Source organism: Prosopis cineraria, unplaced genomic scaffold (assembly GCF_029017545.1).
Source record: "Prosopis cineraria cultivar Desert tree isolate PC_DT_omini unplaced genomic scaffold, ASM2901754v1 PC5, whole genome shotgun sequence".
NCBI lineage: Eukaryota > Viridiplantae > Streptophyta > Magnoliopsida > Fabales > Fabaceae > Prosopis > Prosopis cineraria.
The window spans coordinates 40,299,553-40,324,713 of NW_026555336.1; the positions used below are offsets into that span (position 1 = coordinate 40,299,553).

General features: G+C 36.3%; 1 protein-coding gene across 2 annotated transcripts; it reads right to left on the reverse strand.

Annotated features, from left to right (window-relative positions):
• Positions 1 to 405: 405 nt before the first annotated feature.
• LOC129311369 (THO complex subunit 2) lies at positions 406 to 23,435 on the reverse strand. 2 transcript variants are annotated; one of them, XM_054953648.1, is made up of 33 exons: positions 23,096 to 23,435; positions 22,818 to 22,943; positions 20,898 to 20,939; positions 20,633 to 20,692; positions 20,429 to 20,491; positions 19,736 to 19,816; positions 19,020 to 19,091; positions 18,887 to 18,934; positions 18,693 to 18,761; positions 18,472 to 18,605; positions 16,438 to 16,513; positions 14,301 to 14,494; positions 13,623 to 13,703; positions 13,155 to 13,365; positions 12,838 to 13,074; positions 12,671 to 12,751; positions 12,461 to 12,580; positions 12,304 to 12,363; positions 10,858 to 10,985; positions 7,358 to 7,454; positions 6,845 to 6,973; positions 6,557 to 6,660; positions 6,305 to 6,485; positions 5,952 to 6,133; positions 5,235 to 5,841; positions 4,989 to 5,093; positions 4,187 to 4,342; positions 4,028 to 4,108; positions 3,731 to 3,941; positions 3,519 to 3,640; positions 2,170 to 3,348; positions 1,147 to 1,460; positions 406 to 870 (listed from the first exon to the last, which is right to left on the reverse strand). In XM_054953648.1, exons 1-33 carry the CDS (start codon positions 23,228 to 23,230, stop codon positions 801 to 803), a joined length of 5,556 nt encoding a protein of 1,851 aa, XP_054809623.1. In that variant the 5' UTR covers positions 23,231 to 23,435; the 3' UTR covers positions 406 to 800. The 2 variants fall into 2 exon arrangements, with proteins under 2 accessions (XP_054809623.1, XP_054809622.1); XM_054953647.1 differs by having other exon boundaries at positions 3,519 to 3,941.
• Positions 23,436 to 25,161: the final 1,726 nt, after the last annotated feature.

Consider the following 25,161-nt stretch of genomic DNA (forward strand, 5'->3'; position numbering starts at 1 on the left):
ATTAATGGTTAATTGTTAAATTAATTTAAAGGGAAAATAAATGTGATATGAATTTAATAAATAGAAAAGATGGGAAATTTTCACAAGGGCTTGTATGTACTTAATTTTTACTGAAGAATCATAAAATTCATAATTACTTTAAACCACCAAAAAAATTGGAATCTGCATAAAACTGATCACTTGAACAGAAAATTTGAAATCCTTACTTTAAGTTAACGTCATAACGTAAAGCGTCCCCCCCCCCCAAAAAAAACCCCTAATTTATCTTAATTCTAACTTATTCCATCATGCATGATTGAAATTAGCCTTAGGGACAACCGATTGTCTCCAAAATGGTAAATCGTTACTTCTGATAAGTTACAAAAAAAAAAAAAACTATGTACTTCCTATGAAGGAAATTGTCGCTTGAATCATGAACATTCAAGATATATTTCACCAAACAAAGAAAAGCAAATAGGGGTTACAGCCATGGCATGGACCCGTGAAGTGCTCAGGACTCAGATGGTACACTGCATTGGCAAGAAGATTAGATCAATGAATGCGCAGAATATACAGAGCTATATACAAGTGGAGTAGTCAATTCAATATTTCATTATTCCCCCTCGCGGACTGGGCCAGAAGCTGTAAAATTGGTACAAGTTTGAAGTAAAACGGGTGGGTATTAACGTAAAAGGGAAGTGAGCCCACCACCTATGTGTATTCTCTTTTCATCAAAACAGAATTATAGCAGCCGCAAGAAATGAACAACTTTCCAGGAGTTCAACAAGGAATTTCCCATCTCCCCACTTTTTCTTGGACCGTTACTTCCGATGCCGCCGTTTTTGATCTGCTCTCTGTCTCTTCTCATCATCCCATTCCCGGTCATACAAGCTATATTGACAGTAAAGGACTCCAACTTGGAAATTTTTTTGTTAATATGCATTGACATTATTAGCAATAACACCACACACGTTTCCGCACCTCAGTTACTCCAGCTTCCTCTGATGAAAAATGAAGTAACAGAAAGGAAAAAGAAAATGATTTTACCTTTAGAATGCAGGTGAAACATGCATGTTAAATCTAATAACCCAATTCTTGAAGGATAAACCATGTATTCTTGAATTAACGGAAAAATAAATACATGACCATAATCAGACTTAAGGATACGGATCTGAATCACGACGATTCATCTTGCTGGCAACCTCTTTGCCATGAATCCTGAGAACTGGCTCATCCATGTAATTTGCATGCTGCATTACAGGCCCCTTTCGCTCTCCCCTGTCTCTCCCATCATATGCTTGTGACATACCCATACCAGCAGGAGGAGGTGGAGGGGCCACTGGCGAGTACTCACCTGGTTCACCTGTTGGTAGATACTCTCTCTTGAGTTTACGCCTCTTGGATGCAGCTGTTAAATCCAAGTCTTCCTTCAGAATGTTTGCTTTCTCTCTTTCCCTTTCCCTCTCTCTTTCCCTCTCTTCCTTCATAAAAGAAAAACAACAGCATTTAATTTTCTGTCAGTTTTTATCAAACAACTGGAAATGAGTATCTCAAGTACTACAAGAAGAAAGTAAAATATTCGAGAAACCACTACATCCAGGACATAAACAGCCATATAACAGAGAATGACTGCTGCGAGAAAGAAACATAAAAATAAGTATGTAAAAGCATCATAGTTCTATGCATCGTTCTTTTAATAGAAGGAAAAATTACATGAGAAAGAATTATACAGGAAAGGCCAATGAGAAATCGTCTTGAAGAATAACGATAGACAACAAATCAGGCACAAGTAGCATCCATCAAGCTAATGTTTGACCATGGAGGTGGCAGAAATGTTTGTGTTGACAATGAAATTATATCAGAAAGTCTGGACCCTCTATCAGAGCTTTCAGTTAATATCTATCAATCAGGGAAGCAACTTAATCCACAATTCAGAGATAGAGTAACCTAACTCATCAAGGAGAATGTAAATTGTAACGATCAAATTACATCATGTTCTTATATTCACCATGAACAATAAAAGGAAGTAATTCTTGGATAAACACAGAAAAATATCAAACTAAGGAACATCCCTAATGAAATAATAGTGCATTATACAGAACTATCAAAAGTCTGCTAACCAAAAAATGCATATATTTAGTTGTAGATCTCGCAGAGTGGTAGATATTAGAAAACATAACCGATTCATACCTTCAATGTCAATCCATCCCGTTCCTCCCGCTTCCGATCTCGGAAATCATCTTCTTTTCTACGTTTAGCATCATCCTGTGAAACTAAGTAATTTTCTTCGGACCGTCTCCGCTCCTTTTCTTCATGCCTTGGAGAAAGTCTCTGAGAATGCCTTGTAGCTCCATACCTTCTATCAGCATCTTCATCACGCCTACCAGCACTAACAGACTGAGGAACCATATTTGGTGGTAAAGGGGGTGGTGGAGGCAAGCTTTGGCCATGGAAGCGATCATCTGAATGAGATTTTTCTGAAGTTGCATCACCATACTGCAATTTACTTCTATCATCCTTGTTTCTATCATCCTTGGCCTTCTCAAGTAGTCTATTGAAACTCCGTTCATTACCCCTCTCTTGCATTCTTTCAATAGATCTTTCTCTACTATATCTTTCTAATGACCTATCCTTAACTTTGTCAGCTATAAACTCATCACCACGTGACTTATCCATTCGGTCCAATCTTTCCCTGTGTTCCCTTTCATATCTCTCATTGCCTTTGTCCTTCAGCCTATCCAGTTGCTTATCACCTGCCCTGTAGACACTCAATTCATCAGGTCCTGATTTGTCATCAGACAATCTAATATCTATCAGCCTCTCTCTTTCAGAAAATCGAGGTTCATTCTCTAAATCTCTTGCCTCTGAATCCCCTTTCCGGCGCTTAACTAGTTTGTCAGGTTCCTCAGCAGAATTAGCTCTCTTCTGAACCTTATCACCAGATTTTGAAGCAACAGCTACATTTTCATGCCTTGGAGAATGAGGTACACGAGATGAGGGTCCTTTCACCAAGTCAGAAACATCATTCCCATCATCCTTCACCATAGAAGCCCTCATATCAGAAGACTTGACAGCTCCAACATCTGCTCTTGATTCACTACCACTGGAATCTAACGAAATTCTTGCCGATGGAGCCAAACCTTTAGTAGAAGCAGAAGCAGAACTACCATTAACATTCATCAAAGAAGAATTGGTAGTTCCAGCATGTCTTCCCTCTGATGCATGCGTTTGTAGATCCTTGTCAGTACTAGAGGAAGCAGAAGTTCTAGAAATGGATTTTCCAGATCTACCATCTTCTTTCAAAGGATCTTGTTTTGAGGTCTTTGAAAGTGGGCCAGCAGGCACTGAGCGTTTTGTTGAAGTTCTTGACTGTGAAGAGTAAAATCAAATTATCACACAGAAATCGTAAAAAACCTACAATGATGGAATACCATAAAAAACCTCCAATGATGAAAGCAAGTGAAACCATTGGATCATAAACAAAGGTTGAGTGTACAGATAAAGATGGCTAACTGAGCAGCTTAAAAATTAAGGGATACCTCAGCCACTCTGGTCACGTTTTCATCCAATGATCTGTTTGTGGATTCATCTACTTGCTTTTGGTTTTCTACAGCTCTTGATGTCCCAGAATGTCCAGCAGAAGGCAAGGATGATTGAGCATCTAGTCCATTCACCAATGAACTACCCTTGAGTTTTACATGCACAGAATCAGATTTAGTGGCTGGAAAGCTTTCAGTTCTTTCTGACTTACCCTCTGAAGGTTTTGTTCTAACCAGTTGTTCCTTGACAGTATTTCCAGAGTCCAAATGTTTTCCATTGGAAGATTCCATCTGAGAAACATTTGGACCAGTCCCACTTTGTACGGCTGTTGAAATACCCGGAGATGATTTAGAAGTCATAGCTGGCGCTGGTTTCAACTCAAGATAACCCATTCCAAACTCTTCATCGGTGACCCAAGAAGGCTACAAAATTAAAAATGATAATAATAATAAAATAAATTGTATTAGAACTTGACAAATCTAAGCTACTAGCCCAAGTAATGTCAAACCTTTCGAGCAGCTAATGCTGCAGCAACACCAGTTGCCAAAACCTTAAGATCTTCCCTTTCATCACTTTTTATCTTCGCCACCTGCATTGATGACCCAGTAAGTTAAAAATGCAATACTATTCTCCTTGTTAGCAACAAAAAAATACAATAAAAAATTACCCGTTTCTCAAGATTAATCCCACTCTTCCTCGTAACAGGGAAAACACTAGAAATTTTTGTCAACATTATGAGAGCATTTCTAATCTCCATGTACTCACTAGATTCTAGACACTGAATGAGTAACCTTGTGATTCTCTGGCTCCATTTCCAATGTACCTATCAGCCAAAAAGCAAACTTCAAAAGGATCAACCCACATATTGCAGCACAAATGAAATTGCTATGAGCCATCAATTCAGATAGATATTAGAACAAAAAAGGATGTATACAAAGACATCACATCGCAAAGTTAAACAAACCCAGCCTCTTGCAGCAACACATGTATCAGGGCTCTCACAAATTTGTGCAAGTTGTTGTTACTAAATACATACCAGACAATCCCCACACCAATTCAAGACCCATTTTCATCTATTATACTAAAAATTGATACAACACCAACAGATGTCATAATCCTAGGTCAGATGGCCTTGGCAAAACAAAGTTCTCCAAATGGTGAGCATGTGGATTGATGATGGCCAAATTATCCACTGACTACATGATTCTAGCTACTGCATCTCAAGAAGAAAAATATACAAATAACAAAAAGGAATGAGCTATTAAGAAACATTGATTTCAGCAACACATGCCAATGAACGTACTGAAAATTGAACTCCAGTCCAGGCAAGCATGTCGTACTTTGAATGTCAGAAAGATAAAAACATCACCTAAAATCCAGATTGAGAGCAATGACAGCACAGCACAGATTAGATACACACCACAAAAGCTAGGACAAAATACAGATCACTTGGAAACGAGCAAACTTGCCTTGATGAATTGCCCATATGTAACTCGTTGGCTGTTTGGATATCTGTAGTAAACAGCAAAGCCTGGCATATTTCCACATTCACGTTCATAAATAGTTTCATCACTCTGCAGAAGGATGCAACAAGAAAATATCAGCTGAAAATATTTGAAAGCAAAAATAAAACCACCATTGAAACTGTTAATAACAGCATAAAAATGAAAAATTGCAGAAAGTAAAAATAAAAATAAAAATAAATAACTAATTACCTTCCAATAGTAAGCAATCTTCAATGTCTCAAACAGAAACCTGCCAAGCCTGCCTGCCTCGTATTCTGTGCAGCAGCAAATCATTGGTTGTAGAGTCTTACAGATCAGAACGTCTATGTGATTGACGGTATTAAAATATGGAGTTCCAAGAGAATGAAGGGTGTGCACAAACATGGCACAATAGACAGCATCTGGCATACTGAAAGTGCAGCGTGGAAAAATACATCTCTGAAGAAACTCCATATTGATCTTCAAGGTATCAGGACAAGAACTCAACCACTTGTCCTTTTCATGAGACAGCCTTCTACGAACAGACGCAACATTTTCTTCATGTTTACGAAGTTCACTACTCAAACGATCAAGAGATTCTTGGATCCTTTCCTTTTCCTTCTTCCTCTTAGTGATTGCTGAGCTTGAATTGTCTGAAAGTTCCTCCAAAGATTTAAGATTAGCGTGCAGCTTGGCAATTTCTGACTCATAACGATTTTTTGGAACATATAAATCATATAACGTGAGACCCCAAAAGGTAGCATAAAGATCAGGGGATAGGCTATTCCATGCTTTTGAAGGCAACATAGTTTTGACAGTATCAAGAAGATCTGACCACCTGAATACATTAACAAAGCAGTTGAGAAATTAGTTCAACAATTTAAAATGAACCTGAAAGTATGGAAGGAAATTTTTAAGAGATATCGAACCAAAAGTTGGGCTCACAACCTTATAGCCTTCTGAGCTGAGCCAAGATCCAAAACCATTCTGCCAGTATGGTCTACAGGATCAGTCTCAGAATTTGTAGAAGCCTCACTTGTTGCATTAACATCATCTAGAGGCCAACATACATCCGGACTCCTGTGACACTTAAAAAGCCTCATCACAGGACGGTATATCAAGAAAGCAACCTACATCAGCGAAAAAGAAAAACCATAAATGAAAGTTCAAGTAAAGAATGATGCACTATAAATACTACCGCTAAGAAGCACACAAAGATGGAACTAATGACACAACCAGGGAGTAATTTTAATGAGAACAAGTAGAAGTATATAAAACATACAATCAAAGGGCGCACAAACCTCTGGGTCCAGGTGATACAGGTGGACTATCTCATCGAGCGAAGGAATAAGATTAGCATAAGTTGATGCTGGTGTCACTGCACTGCAAAGAAACTCCACATATTGAAGAAGTGTTCCATGACATCTATCAAACTGCTCACTAACCATCTTAATGTATTGTGCATCTGCATTGACGACAACCCTGCAAAGAAAATAAACTAAGGGGGGAAGTATTGGGCGTAAATTATAGCACTCATAAGTTGAATAGCTTACAGCGAACGGTGTTGAGCAATAAGCAATAGGAGGGGGATTGCCAACTTTGGTTCATCTTTGGGAAGTAATGCGTCTCTCAGTCTGCTAGTTGACTTGATCAAAGCCTGCATTGACAATTTGATATCCCCTTTAAGCTTAGAGCCTAAAACTAGGTATAATTTCAGAAAGATAAATTCAATTAGAAAACCTAAAGCATGATAGATAAAAAGCCAATAAAAAAATATGATTAATGGCAACCCCAATAAAAATTTGAGCATGTTGAATGCTGCTAAGCTGTACTATATGTACCTTGTTATTTCGAGTCATTCCAAAAGAAGTTGCCTGATATCTGAGAGTTTCACTCCCCGCCATAGCATCCAGCTGTTCCTCAGTCAAGTTTTCAGTATATTGGACATTTGCCATTTGTTGGATGAGCTCCTGACAAAGCCATTCCAAAAATTATTCAATGCATTTGGCTACTTTACATGTTGGGTGTGTATATGGATGTGTGTGTGTTTGTGTGTGTGTGTGTGTGTGTGTGTGTGTGTGTGTGGAGAGAGAGAGGGGAATCCAGTGACTCTAATCCAACCAAAATTTGTCTTGCACCATTAAATAACTTTCTATGCAAGTTTGTCAGAAAATCAGTTAAGAGTAAAAATCTTAATCATGATTCCTGAACACACACGCATATACACATCAATTGGACAGTTTTGCAGCCCATTAAAATAACATACATTATATTTTTTGAATATGAACAGACTATGAACAATCCTTATCAACAATCAACAATATATTTAAAAAAGAAAGTAGACTGCAAGAAACCTGCAGAAGTACAAGCTCAATTCCTTGACCTTTCTTCAACTGATTCACGAGATACTGGAAAAGGCCCCGCAATTCCATTGATGGATACTTCTTACACCTGCAATACACAAATCATTAAGAAGTTCAATCAAGCATTTCATGAAAATTGTGCCCTTTTGAAGTAACAATTGTATTCACATATTTCCCACTTCATTCACCACCAAAAAATAAAAAATAAAAGTATTAATGATAAAGAATAACATCAACAAATAAAAAAATGAACATAAAAGAAACATTCCAATCATTATTACAGACAATCACCAAGTGAAAGAATGTGGAAGAAAAAGAAACTTGGACCATGTCTAAATAGTTGAGAAACCATGTGATGCTGCAAAGAGGTAAATAGAGTCAGACTTAAATGAGCAACCCGCAACAATCAGATGAGCATTTTGGCCCTTTAGAATGTTATAAAAGCTTAATGAGGAGAATGAAATGCAAATGGAAAGCAAAAGAAGCTTGTTTGATACATAGGTGTTGGCTTCTCTGAGGAAATAGGTTTTCAACCTTCAATGGAATCCGCCTTCCATAGCCATATATGAATTGAATGACAATTCTCTCTCCAGACCAAAGTTTAAAGTCACCATTATGCCATCCATGATTTCAGCACATTAGATCGAAACAGGAAAAAAAATATTGAATACCCTATTCACAACCCAAAGAGATTTTTTGAATCAAAAATATACTTTATCATTTTCTCTATTTTTTGAAGTTGAACAACTAAAAAAATGAATATTTTAGACCAGAAAATCGCATGTTTAATTTTTATTTTCAATTTTTTCACCGCTATAGTCATTTGCACAGCTTTTCTTGTCATTCCTGCATCATTTTCTGAAGTTATTGAAAGGAAAAATTAAGAGCGTGGGATCAATATCTAGTTATCTAAGTCTATATTTTGGTGTTCTTATAAGGTCTTCAAATTGAGGGAGAGCATAGCATGGTGTGACTTGTTTAAAGAATGTGCACAAGCAATTACCAGGTTGGGCCTATACTAGTTGTACTATCCTTGTACAAATTTGTTATTAAAATAGTCACAAAGGGAACGCAACCTAAAAAAATAGTGATTGAACCCATACCTCTTTTCTCGCACTTCCATTGTCTCACTAACAAATTTCAAACTAGCTATTTGCATATTTGGAGATAAGAGAACGGAGTGCAAGTATGATAATTAAAGGCTCAAGGAGAGGTCAGTTGAACATAAAACTTTGTTTGCAATTAAAGCTAATGGAGTACAAGAATAGCACAAGATGACTCAAAGACTTAGTAAATTAGTGTTAAATGCCGTTCAGTTTCAGGAACAACAGTGCAATGAATACTTTACATCAACAATAAAGTTGCACAACAGTAGCATAAAGCTGCCAAAATATCACATATGCGTCAGTATTTAATGTTAAGGCGGAGTCCGTGGAACAGACCATTCATCAAAACATCAAGAAACTAACATATTCCCGGTAAATACATAAGAACCTATTCAATAGTCAAACGAGCTACCCCATAAACCCATTCAGCAAAAGCATAACCCAACCAAAAAAAAAAAAAAACACAGAAAGTTGATACAAGGCACCTGCAAACTTCAATCTATAGTATATTATTACTCACAACTAAACTACTACATAAATCAAGAGAGAGGAAATGTATGGAGGGAGAGAGAAGAAAATCAAACCAAACTGCTCCAGATATTCCACTCCACATTCCTCCTATGCAAAAAGGTATTCTGTGAGGAGTAACAGCCCCCAAAGTTGTTCAGAATTTTAACAGGTATCTTCAGCATATATAACGCAGCCCATAAATATATCATTCTTCCCTTTTGAAGTGTATATCCTAGTAACAACAGTTATTACGAAAATTCCACATTATCATTTCATCAGCAGGCAGGGTCATGTCAGCTACACAGACAGAGCAATCATCAACCACCTTGTCCTGAATCCCTGTTGATCAATCATCAGACAACCTACTGATGATATGACCAAATGAAAAGTTGTTCTTTGACTGCACACCTTGTGTTTGAAGAAAGTGTCTATTATCTAAGAGTGTTATCCCATTATGTCCGTAGATATAGGCAGTAAACGGCTTCAGAAAAAGTTAAAAGACAGAACACCTATGGTATATTGAAGTTCCCATCATCATCGAGAAGAAAGCAATAGCTAACAGATTACGCCTCTTTCAAGAGAGCTACAACCAGTTGAACTTCCATCAGATAAATTCAAACCTACCTAGTATTAGTCCAACACAAAGGTGACAGGACCGAGCACTCGTCGAAAAAAAAGGAGCACATCTCTTGGTAGTAGTAAGATTTCAGGATATATCAATCATCACAGAGAAACCATCCAAAGTCAGTAGTTCAGGCTCTGCCCTCTCCACCTGGGCAACGGCTTAAGAATTCCTCACCCTAACTTCTTTAGGTTCAGCATAAAATATGCATATACAGAATGGCTAACCTCCAGCTTGCAATTAGGATCAGCCTCACTAAGGAACATAACCACTCCACAAAATGCTATAACCAGTCATTTCATCATTAAACTTACACACGGCCATAAATCATGAAAAATTTTAGATCCTAGATATACGCCACAGATCATCCCTCAGACCTCAAGAATCTGGATGACTCCAACTGATGTTCATGCATTTACTACATGTTCAATCTATTACCATTTGCCTCCTTTAACTAATTGTGTCTGCAAGGCACATGAACTTCCCACACTACACAAGGAAGACCAAGGTCCAACTTAATTACTAAAATAAAAAACTTTACTAAGGTCCAACAATTTGCCATCAGAAATGTTAACGCAATTGCATCTGAAAAGTCACTTGTATATCTTTAACAGAACTTCCCATCTTTTTAATCTGCCTTACAGACGGAAAGGAAAAGAGGTTAACAGCTTGACTTCAAAAGGATGAATAGTGCATCCTTTCAATGAATATCAAATTTTTCCATTCCAAAAAAGGTGCCACCAAATCCCAATAACCATAATCATACAGCAGTCTGAGCATGCCTGGCAACTGGTTTAGATTGCTCTGACCTCACCAGTCAAGGACACAAAGTTGCAATGTCCAGTAATACTGCATTTGCTAAGGTTGATCTGCAACCTGGAATTTGATACAAGGCACCCCGGATGTATCTAAATGTAAATTCTCTACGATGGGGTGAAGGCATAAAATGCTTGATAAACAATGAAATTCACATGAGTATAGAGACAGAATAGTCAAAATAAAAACCGTCTGCAAGAAAAGGGGTAACATACAAATATCACACAAGACATGGAAAAGCAGGCAAAACAATAAAAGGATAAGCCTCAATTAGTTGTTTAACAAATCATTAAAATAAACATTTTAGTGAGCAAACGGAAAGGCATTATAACCAAAATTTCTATAATCAGCTCATGTATTGTCAAGCAAAAGACAAAGCAACCCTCATCTCTCAATCATCCAGAGAGCGTGGAGATGAAAATAAAACATATACATACAGGTGGCCCCAAAATGAAGCTAACGACTGAAGCCAATCTGACAAATTAAGACCATCATCCTTTAGCTTATCACGTCCTCCAAGTGCCAGGCGTTCAATCACAACATATTCCAGTATATCATACTCAAGCTGTTCAAGAAAATTAACACAGTTAAATTCAAAATCTGTCAAACCGTGCTAAAAAAGCTTTGAAAGCAAAGATTACCAATGCCAAAGAAAAAAAAGGTAAAAGGACACCAATAAATACGATGAAAAAAATGCTTTACATTCTTGTAAAAAGATAGCAACCAACTACCACAACCAAACAGTCAGAACATAGCCCAAAACAGAGGAACTTCTACTGCAGAAGAATATAATCCTGGCACAGAAGTCACGCAACAAAAAATCATGATAACTTCAGATTCACATACAGTTAAAGATTCACATCCACTACTAAGCACAACACAACACGCTCACCTCACCAGCACAAAAAATTAATATAACAGCCAAAACTCCTCAAAAGCACATAACAAGATGAAAAACATGGTTCCTAGCTTTGGAGAGCTAGTTCCCAAGATCCCTTCACAGACTTCTTCCCCCTTTCCTCCATCAGTTCATTCCTTTAAAAATAATTCAGTCCAACTGCTACTGTCAGTCTGTCACCATTGTCCTGAAATCCCTCTCTTCACTCAGGTCTTTCTATCTTTTCCAGGTATATCCCTTTATATCTCATGTCGGACCACCAACACCATTTCCATCTCCCCTTTTCTCCACTTCCACTTGTTTTCTCCTCTCCTATGTTTTGGCTACACGATTAGGTGTGAAAGTCTCATCATGAGATGTTCATGTTTAATTAGTATAGAACACAAGTGAAATTGACAATGGGCACTCCAGTTGCATGTGACTGTAGAACATCTTACAACTATGCAAAAGAAGCCAAATTATACTGCCAAATGAGCTATGGAATCCTACCATATCACCGTCAGTCTACAAAGAACAAACTACAACTATTGAATGCTCCAAAATGTTGTTTCATAACCTCAAAAATTTCAAGCATTCTCTGGTTCTACTTTTTTCCCAACAAACAATTTTAGGTTCAGTCATTAAAAATAAAAGATGTAAGAAATTCGTAGTAAATAAAATCAAAATCGATCCCACCAATCAACTATTAGGAATTAAAGCCCAGAGCGTCCATGTAGATACTAAGTGATAGCAGATCAAATTTTAAAACACACAACCTAAATTTGATACATTAATTTCAAATATTTGCCACTGCTGTGCTGCATCTGAAAAACATGAAATTAGGAAATTTTGCACATATCTTCTTATGAAATTATAGTTAATATCTAAAATAGAAAAAAGTAAATTGCCGGACATATTCATCAGCATGATTTGGTGATTTGGTGCATGGCACCAATGGAAACAGCCACAATGAAATCAGACAGGGAGTGCAACAGGATATTCACACCTGAGTCAAATACTTGAATGCATCCACTACAGGAGTAATCATATCTCTGTAAGCCTCAATCTGAATTTAGAAAAAAATTTGAAAATTAGCATACTAGAATAAATAATATTTGTAACAGAAAGATCTACCCACAGAATTCAAGATAACAAATCACCACCTGATGAACAATTGTTCGAAGTACAGTCATAGGATTAGCATGAGCTAATTTTGCAACCATCCGACCAAGCTGCTTCAAATTTTCTTTTGCTAGCCGTTTCAAAATCCTTCTGGCATCCAACTGCAAGGGAAAAAAAATAAAGAATGAAGCTAACAGAGAATCAAACTTCCAACAATAATAGTTACGTTAAAACTAGCACAGATTGCCAACCTTGGCAGTTTGTCTTGCAGCCAAGAGCATAGGATTGCGTTCATCATCTTTTTCCCATTCACCATATAAACGATATCGAGCCTAAACATATCAGATTCAATAACCAAGTTATTTGATCATGGGTTGAAGCCCACCATGTAAAGAAAGAAAACTGCATAAAGGCCAACCTCATAAGGAAGAAGACTCATAAGTTCCCAAATTTCCTGCCCGACTGCTGGATTGGCAGGAATCAACTGCAAAGAAGGTAGGAGACATGTCCCTAAAGCATCTTCCACCCTTAGCCTAGCTTCCTTGAGGTGTAATCGAGGATTTCTATTCACATTAGGTTCAGGATTCAGGGCAACTTCACCACCACTTCCCAGCTGAAGGGCAGAAAGGTAATAACCTTTCAATGCCCTACAAACCTACTCACAGAAGAAGAGCATCAAGTAATTAGAATATTAAAATGATGAAGTAACCAGACTAATAAAACAAAGCAGGGCACCTTCTGCAGCAATATAGCATCACGGAAGAGATAAGGTCCAACACAAGCAAGCATCTGAAAAAGTTCCTTTGGAAGGTCTATGAAAGAACCATGCCCGGAATAATTTTCTACATCCATAGCATCATTGCTTCCTCTCAAAGAAGATCCAGGGTTTTGAAGATGTGCTTGACGAACAGCATCATAGGCTGAAGAAATTGATTTCTCAATAAGCCTGTAGGATCACCCAAATATTAAGGAGACCATAAAACAAGGGAAAGCAGAACGATTTAAGCTCCAAAAGCACTTGCAATTTAAAGCATAATAAATGCTTGATCAGAAAAGATATACATCATAAATGAATTTTAGAGAACAAGGTCCTAACATTAGAGGTAATCCAACCAAATATGCATGTTATCTCTTATCTGTGCTTATGATAGCAATATAGGAGCAGCAAAGCACAAAAAAAAAAAAAGACTACAAAATCTTTACCTAAACAAACCGTCACATATTTGAGTATGTTCCACTGGATTGAGAAGTGAGAGACGATCAAATAAAAAATGTGCATGATACCTGTGAAAACAATATAAAGCAAAAGATCCGATCAATGAATGTTTGCCAACAGAAAGTCTATCAAGACAAAGTACCATTCAACAGAGAAAGCTCTATTTCATCCACAAATCAAATCATGAACCAAACCGAATATTGCACAAAAATTCAAAGAATATCAAGTACAATCACTTATCTCGTCATCAATGAAATTACAGACTGTGTCAGTATACAATTAGAAATTTTAGCCAATACAATAGCATAAGACCCTTGCAATGCTCTACAAGCAGGCCTTTTTTGGATAGGTACAAATATGCCTTGGAATATACAGAAGAATGGCAAAAACATCCAGGAAAAAAACAAGCTGATTCCATCATTATCACTGCTAGGAGATTTCTTTTAACCGAACTGCTAGGAGATTAAAATTCATCATTCCGCCATCATACAATAGCTAACGCTGCCCAATTAAGAGGTTCTTTAACATTGTATACAAAATATGTGAAAGTAGAGGACCATCTATTTTTTATAGTGAATCTTATAAAGTCTAACCCAATAAAGGGAGGAAAAAAACTTGTAAAAGCCAATAGAGCAGACATTCTACAACTAGCTTAACAGATATACCAGTCATCCACCGAAAGAAAGCCAGTCAGCAAGCCCAACGTTTGGTTATTTTCAAGCTCAGGTACTCGTTCATCAACTGCCTCAGTTTCCATGTCTGAAGCAGCAAAGAGGTCTATAGTGACATCCCCCTGTTTCTCATCATCCATTAAATCCTTTCCAGTAGCAGCAAGGTTTATTCTTCCAATTTTGTTAGCCTGTAATAAGATTGTCAACCTCTTCTAAAATTCAACAAGCCCATATAGCATAAGAAAAGAAATAACAATACAATTAGTAGAAACAGCTAGTAATACTCACATAAAAACAATTTTATCACTCATACCTCAAACATCAAATGTCCACCCTGGGTAAGGATTCAATTAAATTCGTTCAAATCTAAAAAAAAACTAAATTTTTCACAAGCCAAGCCAGTTAGTTTGGCTGACTTATAAACAACCTTCAACTGCCTAAACATCATTTGTAGCAATGTCAGGTCATTGTTGTAAGGGACAGAGCAAGGTGATGCAACACAAAGGTCCCAACATCCAACAAGACAGAGTTGGCCCAAACAAGGTATACCCCTACATGAACCTCGGCTGAAATGGCAAAAAACAGAAGCCACTTGGGGTGTCCGCTTCCCTATATTTTTCAGAGTCTGCAGCAGTATCCTACTAACCCAATTTATATTCTAGGCAAGCATAAGAATATCTAGATTGTTTAACCAAACCAACCTATTTGAAGAAGGAAATAAGTGGGGGGGGGGGAATCATTAACTGCATTCATTCGGGAGAGTGAACCAAATCTTGCTGAGGCAGTATAGAATATCAAATAAGGCAACTCTATTAGATTCCTAAAAAAACTGCCAGCAGACTCTAACACATCATTAGGCCATCAATTACCTTTTTCCTTATAACCAGGATCCGAAGGGCAAACATCTGAACCAACAATAATGTTATCTACTGATGTGACCGTGAGATATGGTCAGACTTATAAGAGGAGATCAAGGGGGCAGTTGGGTGTAGAAAGGAAATACCCATTGGGTTAGGATTAATATCCTGAGGGTCCAGAAAAGAAGGATTATGCCATGATGTTTTGGTAGGGTGGCTTAGATTTAGTCTCGATATTGAAGTCACCTTTTTGCTTGCTTTATTTGGCTATATTATTTTTGTTGGCACTCAAGGATGTTTTAGAGAAGTTAGACAGAAGTAAGGAGAGTGCTGGTCTCTCGAACACCAGTGAGAGACCTTTTCTTGTTGCTGTGTTCTTCCATTTAGTTTGTAATTTCAGTTGTTGGGAATAGGGTTTTGGCTAGAATCAGTGAGTTTCTCTGGTAACACTGATTCAGTTCATATGCATTAATATCAAAAACCTCAGAATTTCCCTCATTTATTTCTCTTTGCATTGAAAGCTTGGTTCTATTAGTTACTTTAGTGCAGAGCTCTAACATCTACCAAGCTCATTGCCCTCCTTGATTTCCTCTTATAGGTCTTAGTAAAATCATGAGCTCTATCACGTTTAGTTTTATCCTGAAACCTTCCTCATCTCAACCAAAAACTATTGCTTTTTAATTCTTCTGGATAATGGGTTCATATCAATGCCTTAGTTTTCTACACAAATTGCATGTCTCAACTACCAAACCCTCCATCAGGTTAATAGCCAATTAGTCAAACACAATTTTGCTTCATGGCCCCAACCATCAACTCAAACAGCCTATTAGTCCAATTATGATAGAAGTAAATGAAAAATGTTAGCTCTAAATAATTTTTTTAAGGAAAAAAAAAAATCTGTTCTTGGACTTTTAGCAATTCAACATGAATTCCAAATCAACAATGATTTATTTAGGTCCTGCTTAATGTTGTATCAATTATTTTAGTCATGTTCACATTTATTTCTATTAATTTTTAAGATTTCAGAAAACGGCCACCTCTGAACACTCCAGAAAAAACTACTGCCTCCGCACCATGCCACCACTGATAGGTGGGGATCCCAAGTCTTAAGTCCACCACTTAACTCTAAAAAGACTGCCTAACAAATGAAAATAATAAGCCACTACACAACATACCACAGCATTATATGCCTACTTATCAATCATAAAACTGTTGCAATCATTCCTGCATAATGAAGACAAGAATATCCTCAGGAAACTGTCAGACCATAATACCTCATCAAGGCGCTTGGAAGAAAATATGTTATAATGCTCAAATGCTTCTTCATCCTTGGGAAGTAGGTGGGCATATCTGTAAACAAGATGAAATTCAGGTCCTAAAATTACATGAAATAACTGTAGCTGCATGTTGCAAAATAAAATAAAAAAGCAATTCTTTAGGTCAAAAGAATGTGTGTAAGAACTACAGGTTCAATAATTCATTATCCACCGAAATACTGTAGCCTGCACGTCAAACTCTTTAAGTATCCTACACAATCCCAGGTATTCTACACTAAATTGAACAGTTCAATGTCTTGAGTTACAACAACGAATTGTTAACTGTTCAACAAAGCATTCTATTAATGGAACATGCAATTTTCAATCCCCACCTTTGTTGTGAGGCAAAGAACAATTGAGGTTAGCTTAAGTCTAGAACCTGAACAAATTTGTTTAATTATCAAGGGAAAATTCCGAAATGTATGCTCTTCGCGGATGATATAGTTCTTATAGCAGATACAAGAGAAGAGGTTAATTGCAAATTTGAGTTATGGAAGAGGACATTAGAGTCGAAAGGTTTTCGTCTGAGTAGAAGTAAGACGGAATATTTATATTGTAAATTTGGTAAAGGACTATTCGACAATAATTTGGAAGTGAAATTGGGAGATCAAATTATACCTCAAGTGGAAAAGTTTAGATATTTGGGAGCCATTATTCAAAATGATAGCAAAATCAGTGGAGATATTTCACATAGAATTCAAGTTGGGTGGTTTAATTGGAGAAAAGCTAAAAGAGTTATTTGCGACCGTAAGGTGCCTAATAAACTTAAAGGAAAGTTTTATCGCACTGCTATCAAACCAGCAATGTTATATGGTAGTGAATACTGGGCTCTAACGGGACAGCAAGAGCATAAAGTTAGAGTAGCAGAGATGAGAATGTTACGATGGATGTGCGGACATATACGTAAAGATAAAATTCGAAATAAGCACGTACGCGAAAAAGTGAGAGTGGCACCTATTGAGGAAAAAATGGTAGAAAATCAATTGAGATGGTTTGGGCATGTACAAAGAAGACCAAGGGAGGCACCAGTGAGAAGAGTAGAACATATAACTTTGAGTCCGATTAAGAGAGGTAGAGGAAGGCCTAAGAGAACACTTTTGGAAGTTATTGAACGTGATCTGTTAATTAATAATATTCCTAAAAGCTTGATAAATGATAGAGCACAATGGCGTCTTGCAATCCATGTAGCCGACCCCACCTAGTGGGATAAAGGCTTGTTGTTGTTGTTGTTGTTGTTGTATCCACCCCAAATTATAGCAAAATGCTATTCAGATGAAGGACTGATTTTGTGACGGTATAAGTGTAAAAAAGACATATTAGAGTAAGCTTTAGATATATAGTTCACTTAAAATACAGAAGAGTGTTTAAAGTTGATCAAGGAAATGACGATTGGGCAAGATGGACTAAAATAGCGAAACAGCAACAGCTTCGAAGAAATAATATTCATAAAAAATCAGGGTCTGTTTGGTTCCGGGATGGCAAAGGAATCAGAGAGGGGAAACTGTGTAATGCCTATTTTACCCATGCAATCATCACTCATCAGCCTTTATATGTTAAACAAATTTTTTTAAAATGTAAGGGTATAAGTGTCATCATATATCCATAGATTTATTATTATTCATTCCATTCTTCGAGCCAACCCAGGCCTTGGGATAATATTGGCAAGTTGTAAGTACTAGCCAATAAACTTAAACTCCAAAAAGGCCTACCGAAACACAAATTGTTTGAGTCAGTCCACACAGCCTTTGACCTAAACCAAAATACAACATAATTTTTGCTACAAATATGCAAGGCATATTCCATTCTCTGTTTTGGACCACAAAGTTAATAGCAAAACTCAGACAATAAAGAGTGATTTTGTTGTTAATCATCAAAAAAGAATGGCTCATTTAAGTATCATTCAAGGCTATTACCACATACTGCATAAACAAGCATTCATTCAGACATTGGACTACTATTACATATCAACAAACCGCTAGCAGAAAATCTTACATGCTATCAAGATCAATAAATTCTTGCTTCACCAGCAAGGCTGTCAGTCTATATAGCCCAAATGGTACAGGACTGCTGACTTCCATCCGCTGATAATATTGAAATTTAAATCCAAGAATCTGGGAAGCATGAGACTGCATAGAACACATAAAAACATAAATATCTTCAGATTCATTATCAAATGATGAACCCAGGCATGAAACTAGGTTGATGCTGTCTACCTTAGGAAAAATAGGAATCAACTCTAAGAAGACATTGTTATCAGGCTGAAGTTCGAAACACTCAAGAACCTGAATAGAATTATTTAAAAGAAGCCATGACTAACTTGGTCGTCAAACCATTTAGAGTATCAACGACAACAGAAGAACATGGACAGTAGTGCGCAATAAAAGAGAAAAGAGGAGAAGCAACTCACAATATCAAAAACACGGTTTGGGTCCAAATCAAAGTGGCCAATTAATGACTGCAGGGGTCAAGTAAATCAGGACTTTGACCATAAACTGATAAAGTGTAATGGAATGGTAATGGCACTTGAAAATCATTAAAACCTTAATAATGCCAATGGTAGCTGCAGCTGCTTTGGGGGTTGGAGCTTCAGTATCCCGGCAAAGAAGGGTGACCTGTAGAGTTTACAGAAATATAATGCAACATACAATAGCATCATATCTGAAACTATCAAGATTTGATCCAACTAATATATCCAAGTTCCAAATATAAGATTTTGAAGCTTGATTTCTTTTTCTTTATCCATTTGTGAAATAGATAAAGTAAAACATCACAAAAAACGATTTTTTTGGCAACTATAACAACAAAGCTGAAAGCATACGTGCTTGCAAAGTGGCATGCATCCAATGGAATAGAAACTCGAACATTTCTCAGCATAAGCCCGCCACAGAAAGGAAGCATTGATTCCATTTCAGTAGCTAGTGTAGATATATATCAGTTACTGATGTCTCTTAAAAATAATTTAAAATGATTTTCAAACTAATTCATGAGAGCCATGATTTTATATATTTGGTCAGTCACCAAATCAATTGGCTCCTTGGTTCCCACAATCCCAATCCAGACCCAGATGAGGTAATTTATTTTCAATACTCTAAAGATACTTCCGGCTAAAGGTGACTTTACCAGACCTAGATGAGAAGAGGAAAGAAGAAGTACAGCACAATAATCTTTAGACAGAACCTCAATTGTTGCATGTAACGAGTGATTCATAGTTATAATCAGGAAAAAATTCATAAAAGAAAAAACCCTAAGCTTATACCAGTTTTGCATAGCCTTCACTCTCTTCTCTAAGAAGATTGAATTTGGTCTGCTGGTAAAGAAGCCGTGTATTAACTCTAACCTGAAATCAACAGCTCAGAAATTCATACACATAAGATTAATTGGTTCATGCTGATAGATAGCTCCTGTATATTTGATGCAAGCAAGATGAGGACCAAAAGAGCATAAGATTAGCAATCAAGGACATTAAATGTGTAATAATATTATATTTTTTGGCTAAGAGCGGCCAAGGAAGAAAAACCCAAGTCCACAAAAGATAAGCAACAGTTAGCCAGCTCAAGGAAAGAAAAGATAAGACCCGTAAACATAAGAGAAGAGTAACAAGGGCTCAATTTACACTTCCAGCATTTATATGTTCAAGAGGAAAAATATTAGCTGTGATAGATGGATAAATGACAACCCAATCAATGTTATGCCCCTAACAAGTATAATGTACCTACGCACAAACCTCAATAGTATGTAACCATTGGGCCTGTTAAAACCTCAATCACTATCAACCTCAATTCCTACATGCAACCTGTGAACATGTACACTTCCCCCCTAACCACTTGACCGTACAGGGATGCATGTCTCACATTGGCAACAAAAAAACACAAATTAAGAAACGGAAGATATAGCGATCACCTAAGACCTTAATCATAGACCATATCATTTCTAAGGACCATCTACTCACCTCTTTTCCCTTCAAATCCTGAGCCTTTATTTTGATCAGTTCAGCCTCCCCCAAAAATTCTTCCTACAAATGCATAACATTCAAATAAAATAATGTAAACACATCAAATTAAACATTAGTAAGGCACCTGAACTTATCACCAGAAGCCTCAAAATAGAAAGGAAAGTTGAGTTACTAGAAACAGGCAGCAAAAGCAAAGCACACCTCACAACGTTCCTGGAGTAGCCTAATTGGGACCACTTCAGATTCCACAAGCCATCTTGCCTAAAACAATGAATTATATGCATTAAAGCAAAGGTGACAGAGTAAATTATGTCAAACTTCCATGACATCAGAAGCCCATTTTTTACTTTAAGAAAATAAGAAATCAGGGTCATTAAGAGCCTATAAAAACCCAGTTAGGGAACATCTTTGTTCTTTAGATGAAACAAGAGTTTTAAAGTGTCACAAGATCAAATCAAATACTGACCAGTTTCATGAGACGGGTGCGATACTCCCCAGACATCGTATGCTGTAACCAAGAGAATAGGTAAGTTTATGCAAGTGCACTGAATAACAAAATAGTACTAGAATTATCATCAATCAAGATTTAAAAACTAATTCATAATTCATTCTCCCTTACCCAAAAAAAAAAAGTAATCAGCGATAAATTTCCAAGGGGAGGGAGCTCAAGCAACCAGGAAATTTTCATGTCATTTGTAGAAAAGGGGTTATAAAAGGGGGGAAGTTATTTCATTATTGCTGTGGTACAACAGCCTGCAATGGCATCTTCAAAGCACTACCAAAGAACAAGAAAGCAATATCGTAATTTATTTGACTCTTACAAGGTCTAAAACATTATAGTTTGCCACTAAAAATCTAAAAATATTACAGGCACCACTTGGCAATCCTATGCAAACAAGATGCCTATGATGGTATTCTACCGCAAAGATAAAATAAATATAAAAATAAAACATCTCAAAAGTTTCCTGAAACTCCCTCTGAGAGAATTAGTGTCAAGAATTATAAGCAGCCGAGAATTAATGTCAAGAATTATAAGCAGCCGGAGGGAAAACACGCTTAATAGAAATTTCTCGTGGAGAAAAGTATTTTTTTTGGGGGTGGGGGGTGTTAAGAAAACTTGTGAAGTGTTGAGCTGGAGCAGTATACAATTACTCAAAAACTTTTATTTAGCAAGCTCCGTCTAGCAATATTCCTATTTCCAAAGGAGACTGATCTAATACTTTGGGGGGGGGGGGTGGGGAATCATGTGAAGCTGTCATAAAGGAGGCATGTATTACATCTATTTATAATAGAGTTAAAGCTGTGTAGCTTCTTATATAATAAATCATAACAAGGCAAAGAAAGGAAATAAACTGACAGCACTTTGATAACACCTGGTCCCCATTTCAAGATGAAGACTGAAGCATGTAAACTTTATCTGGCAAGCTTGTCACAAAATTAGGTGATATAACACTCAGCATCGACTACACTGCTGAGAGTAGAAAAAACTACTAAAAGCACCAACGGTGTAAAACCCGGTCAGAAGGGTTGCAGTGGCACTACCTGATAAAAAGCATCACTCATAATGCATAATGAAGTGAGTGTCAGGAATTATAAGCAGCTCGACGGAACAGGCGAAGAACTCACAGAAAACTCATTATAATTTCAGCAGGCTAAGTGGTAGGACCATAGGAGAACTATTGAGGCGGCAAAAAAAATCCCCAATAAAGTCTCTAGAGAAGAGCCCAGGTCATCAACAAATGAAGATTAAAGCAGTTGAGCATTTGCCAGAGAAATAGTTAAAAGGACTGTTGAAGGATGAGGGAGCAATGTTCGAGGAGATGGGGCCAGAGCTCCCTCGGGGCCCAAAAACTACACAGTAGCATGGCGACCACTTACTACTCTAATTCCTCTATCTCCTCTAGCTCTACTACATGTAAAGACGAAAATAACGAGAAAATACTTCGGAAAGAGAGGATGAAATGGACGCTTGCGTTATTTCTATTTATGATAGCATTAAGGTTGTTAGCTTGAGATGCAATTAATATAATCCTTCAAGAAAAAGTAAATAAAAAAGGCTATTTGTTCAAAAAAGTGAAGCTTCAGAGATATCTGGAGCCATTTGCCATTGCTTTGAATTTCTGCTTGTTTTTGAAACAGCTCTTTTATCAAGATGAGTTACATAATAGTGTAACTGTTATGTTACAATTGGAAAGAAGCAATTGGTGTTTGAAAAACCATCTAAGAAGCACTTTTATGTTCCAAAGAATCACAGTAATTCTTTCAGCAACCAGCGAAGCAGCATGGTAGACTTGAGGCAGAAACAATAAATTAAAGTTGGATTGGATTTAGAGACGGAGAGAAGAGAACATCGCTCAATCAAAAATAAAAGAGAGCAGTCACTCACATCCTGTGCCATCTGGGTTACTATATCCGCGAAATTTGAAGCTACTTTTTCGGCCGAAGATTTATCCGAGAAAATGACAGAATCCAGTGCTACTTTACACTTCGGAAACAGCAATTCACCCCGAACCTGAGAGCAACCCAGAACCAAAAACCAGTCCTTAATCCAAAATTGAAGAAATTGTACTGCCTTAAATACCTCCCGAATTTAACATTTTCAATATTCATGTATACATGTGAACATATACATTATCCGCAGGACAACTTAGAGAAATCACCCACCATAGTCCAGCAAAGCTCATAGAGAAAGCGTAGCAATGGGACGGGTTCAGAGACCTTGAGAGAGGGGTTGCCACTCTTCCATTCACGAACACAGTCATCTGTTACGTATTTGCACTCTATGGGCGGAAGAGCCATTTTCTAAGGATAGTTACAAAACCTGTAATGAACTGGTTGAGCTTGCGGTGTGAATGCCAATCGGGGATTAGACTCGACACAAAAGTAGCAGCGTCCTGACTCCTCGGGATTCCATGGATAACAGTGCTGAGTATGGAAACGAAGAAACTAGGGTTCTCAGAGAACGCAGGGGTTTGAACTTTATGAGTTTGAGCCTTTGAGGCCTGGGAGATTGCGCGTTTCTTTTTAATGAATATTATTATGAATGTTAGTGATATTAATAGTAATAGTAACATTAATTAATATTAATATTATTAATTAACAGTTATGATGAACAGTAAATTGATCTTATATTAATATCAATATTATTAAAGTTAAAATATATTAAACCCCTCTAAATTTTGAATGGGGTACGTATGACTCTCTCATTATTCAATATTTAAAATTAATCTCATTAACCTTTCATTTTATTTTTTAAAACTCTTTATTATTAATTAATTATTATTTTATTAATATAGTTTTTGACATGAAAAAATATTTTTATTATTTTTAAAATAATTTAAAAAAGAGTAAAATTATAATTTTTTTTAACATACATGAAAAAACTCTTATTTTTTCAGTTAAGTGATATTATTCTAATTATTCATGAGTTATATAATTTAAAAAAATATAATTTTATTATTTTAATTAATTAGAACATCTTTTTATGTGAGACAAATGAAAAGAAAAATTTATAAAAGCATTGATAAGAATTATATAAATAAAAATTTTTTTCTCAGAAATTGTTTTCAACAGAATCTATACAAATCACGAATAACAAAAAAATATGTTATTCTAAAGAAGAACATACTTTTTTTTAATAAATATTGAAAACTTCATTTAAAATAAAAAATAATAGCTACAAACAAATAAAAGTTTGAAAAAAATAAACAAAACAGGTAATGAAATTTATATGACTTTTATCAATAATAATAACTTTTAGATATTTTTCTTCTCATTTATTTAATATAAAAGATTATTTTAATTGATAAAAGATAATAAAATTATAATTTTTCCCTTACTTGAACAATAAGAAAAATATCACTTAACTAAAAAAATGTGAGAATTGTCATGTGTGTTAAAAGTAAAAATTATAATTTCACCCATCATTAAACTGTGTTAAAAAATAATAAAAATATTTTTTCATGTCATGTGCCATGTATATTGTATTATTAATATGATATGGCAATAATTATATTAATAAAATCATAGTTAATTAGCTTACCTAAAAAAATAATAGTTAATTAACAGTAAGGGGTTTTGAAAAACAAAAGGAAAGGTTAGATGTGATATTTTCACTCCACTAAACACAACTAACAAATAAAACTCATGGTAATTAAAGGATTAATTCAAAGAGTAATTTACCAAGGTTTAATTTAAAAGCAAGGAATCCTAAGTTTTCTAAATAACAATGAGTTTAAATCAATCAAAATCCTTTATATCAGAGTAAAATAAATTTCGAAAGCATGAGATATTTCAAAGGAGTCAAAAACGGTTGAAAAACAAAACTTGTGCTATGTTACAGGGCGATACGTCGCAACGTGTTGCTCTCTGTGTCACACACCACAGCTCAGCCGCCAATGTAGCGTAGCATATTGCATGAAAAATTCAATTGATTCTATTGTCATTTGATAGCAAAATTAAGAAATTTTTTACCCACCCTGATTTTCTGTCCAATATCCGAATGACATGATCTAAGTGTCCACAAAAAGCTCTTTACATGAACTAGCTAATAGCACAGGTTTCACTTCCAAAACAAGTTACACTAAGAAGTTAGACACCCAAACACATTTTAACCACTTTTCAACACTTTCACACGAAATGGGTATCCAAAACCCTTAACATGTGCCAAAAGCCTTTCCTAACACCTGAACCATATCTAGAGCTGTCAATTAGGGCCAGCCCGGCCCTAA

Bases quoted from the DNA above. Each gene is read 5' to 3' on its own strand.
- LOC129311369 (XM_054953647.1), bottom strand. From the start codon at position 23,230: ATGGCTCTTCCGCCCATAGAGTGCAAATACGTAACAGATGACTGTGTT. The intron at 4,343-4,988 runs GCAAGTTTGCTC...TTTGGCTGATAG, and splicing joins CATATGGGCAATTCATCAAG to GTACATTGGAAATGGAGCCA. The intron at 3,942-4,027 runs GTTTGACATTAC...TTAATTTTGTAG, and splicing joins CAGCATTAGCTGCTCGAAAG to CCTTCTTGGGTCACCGATGA.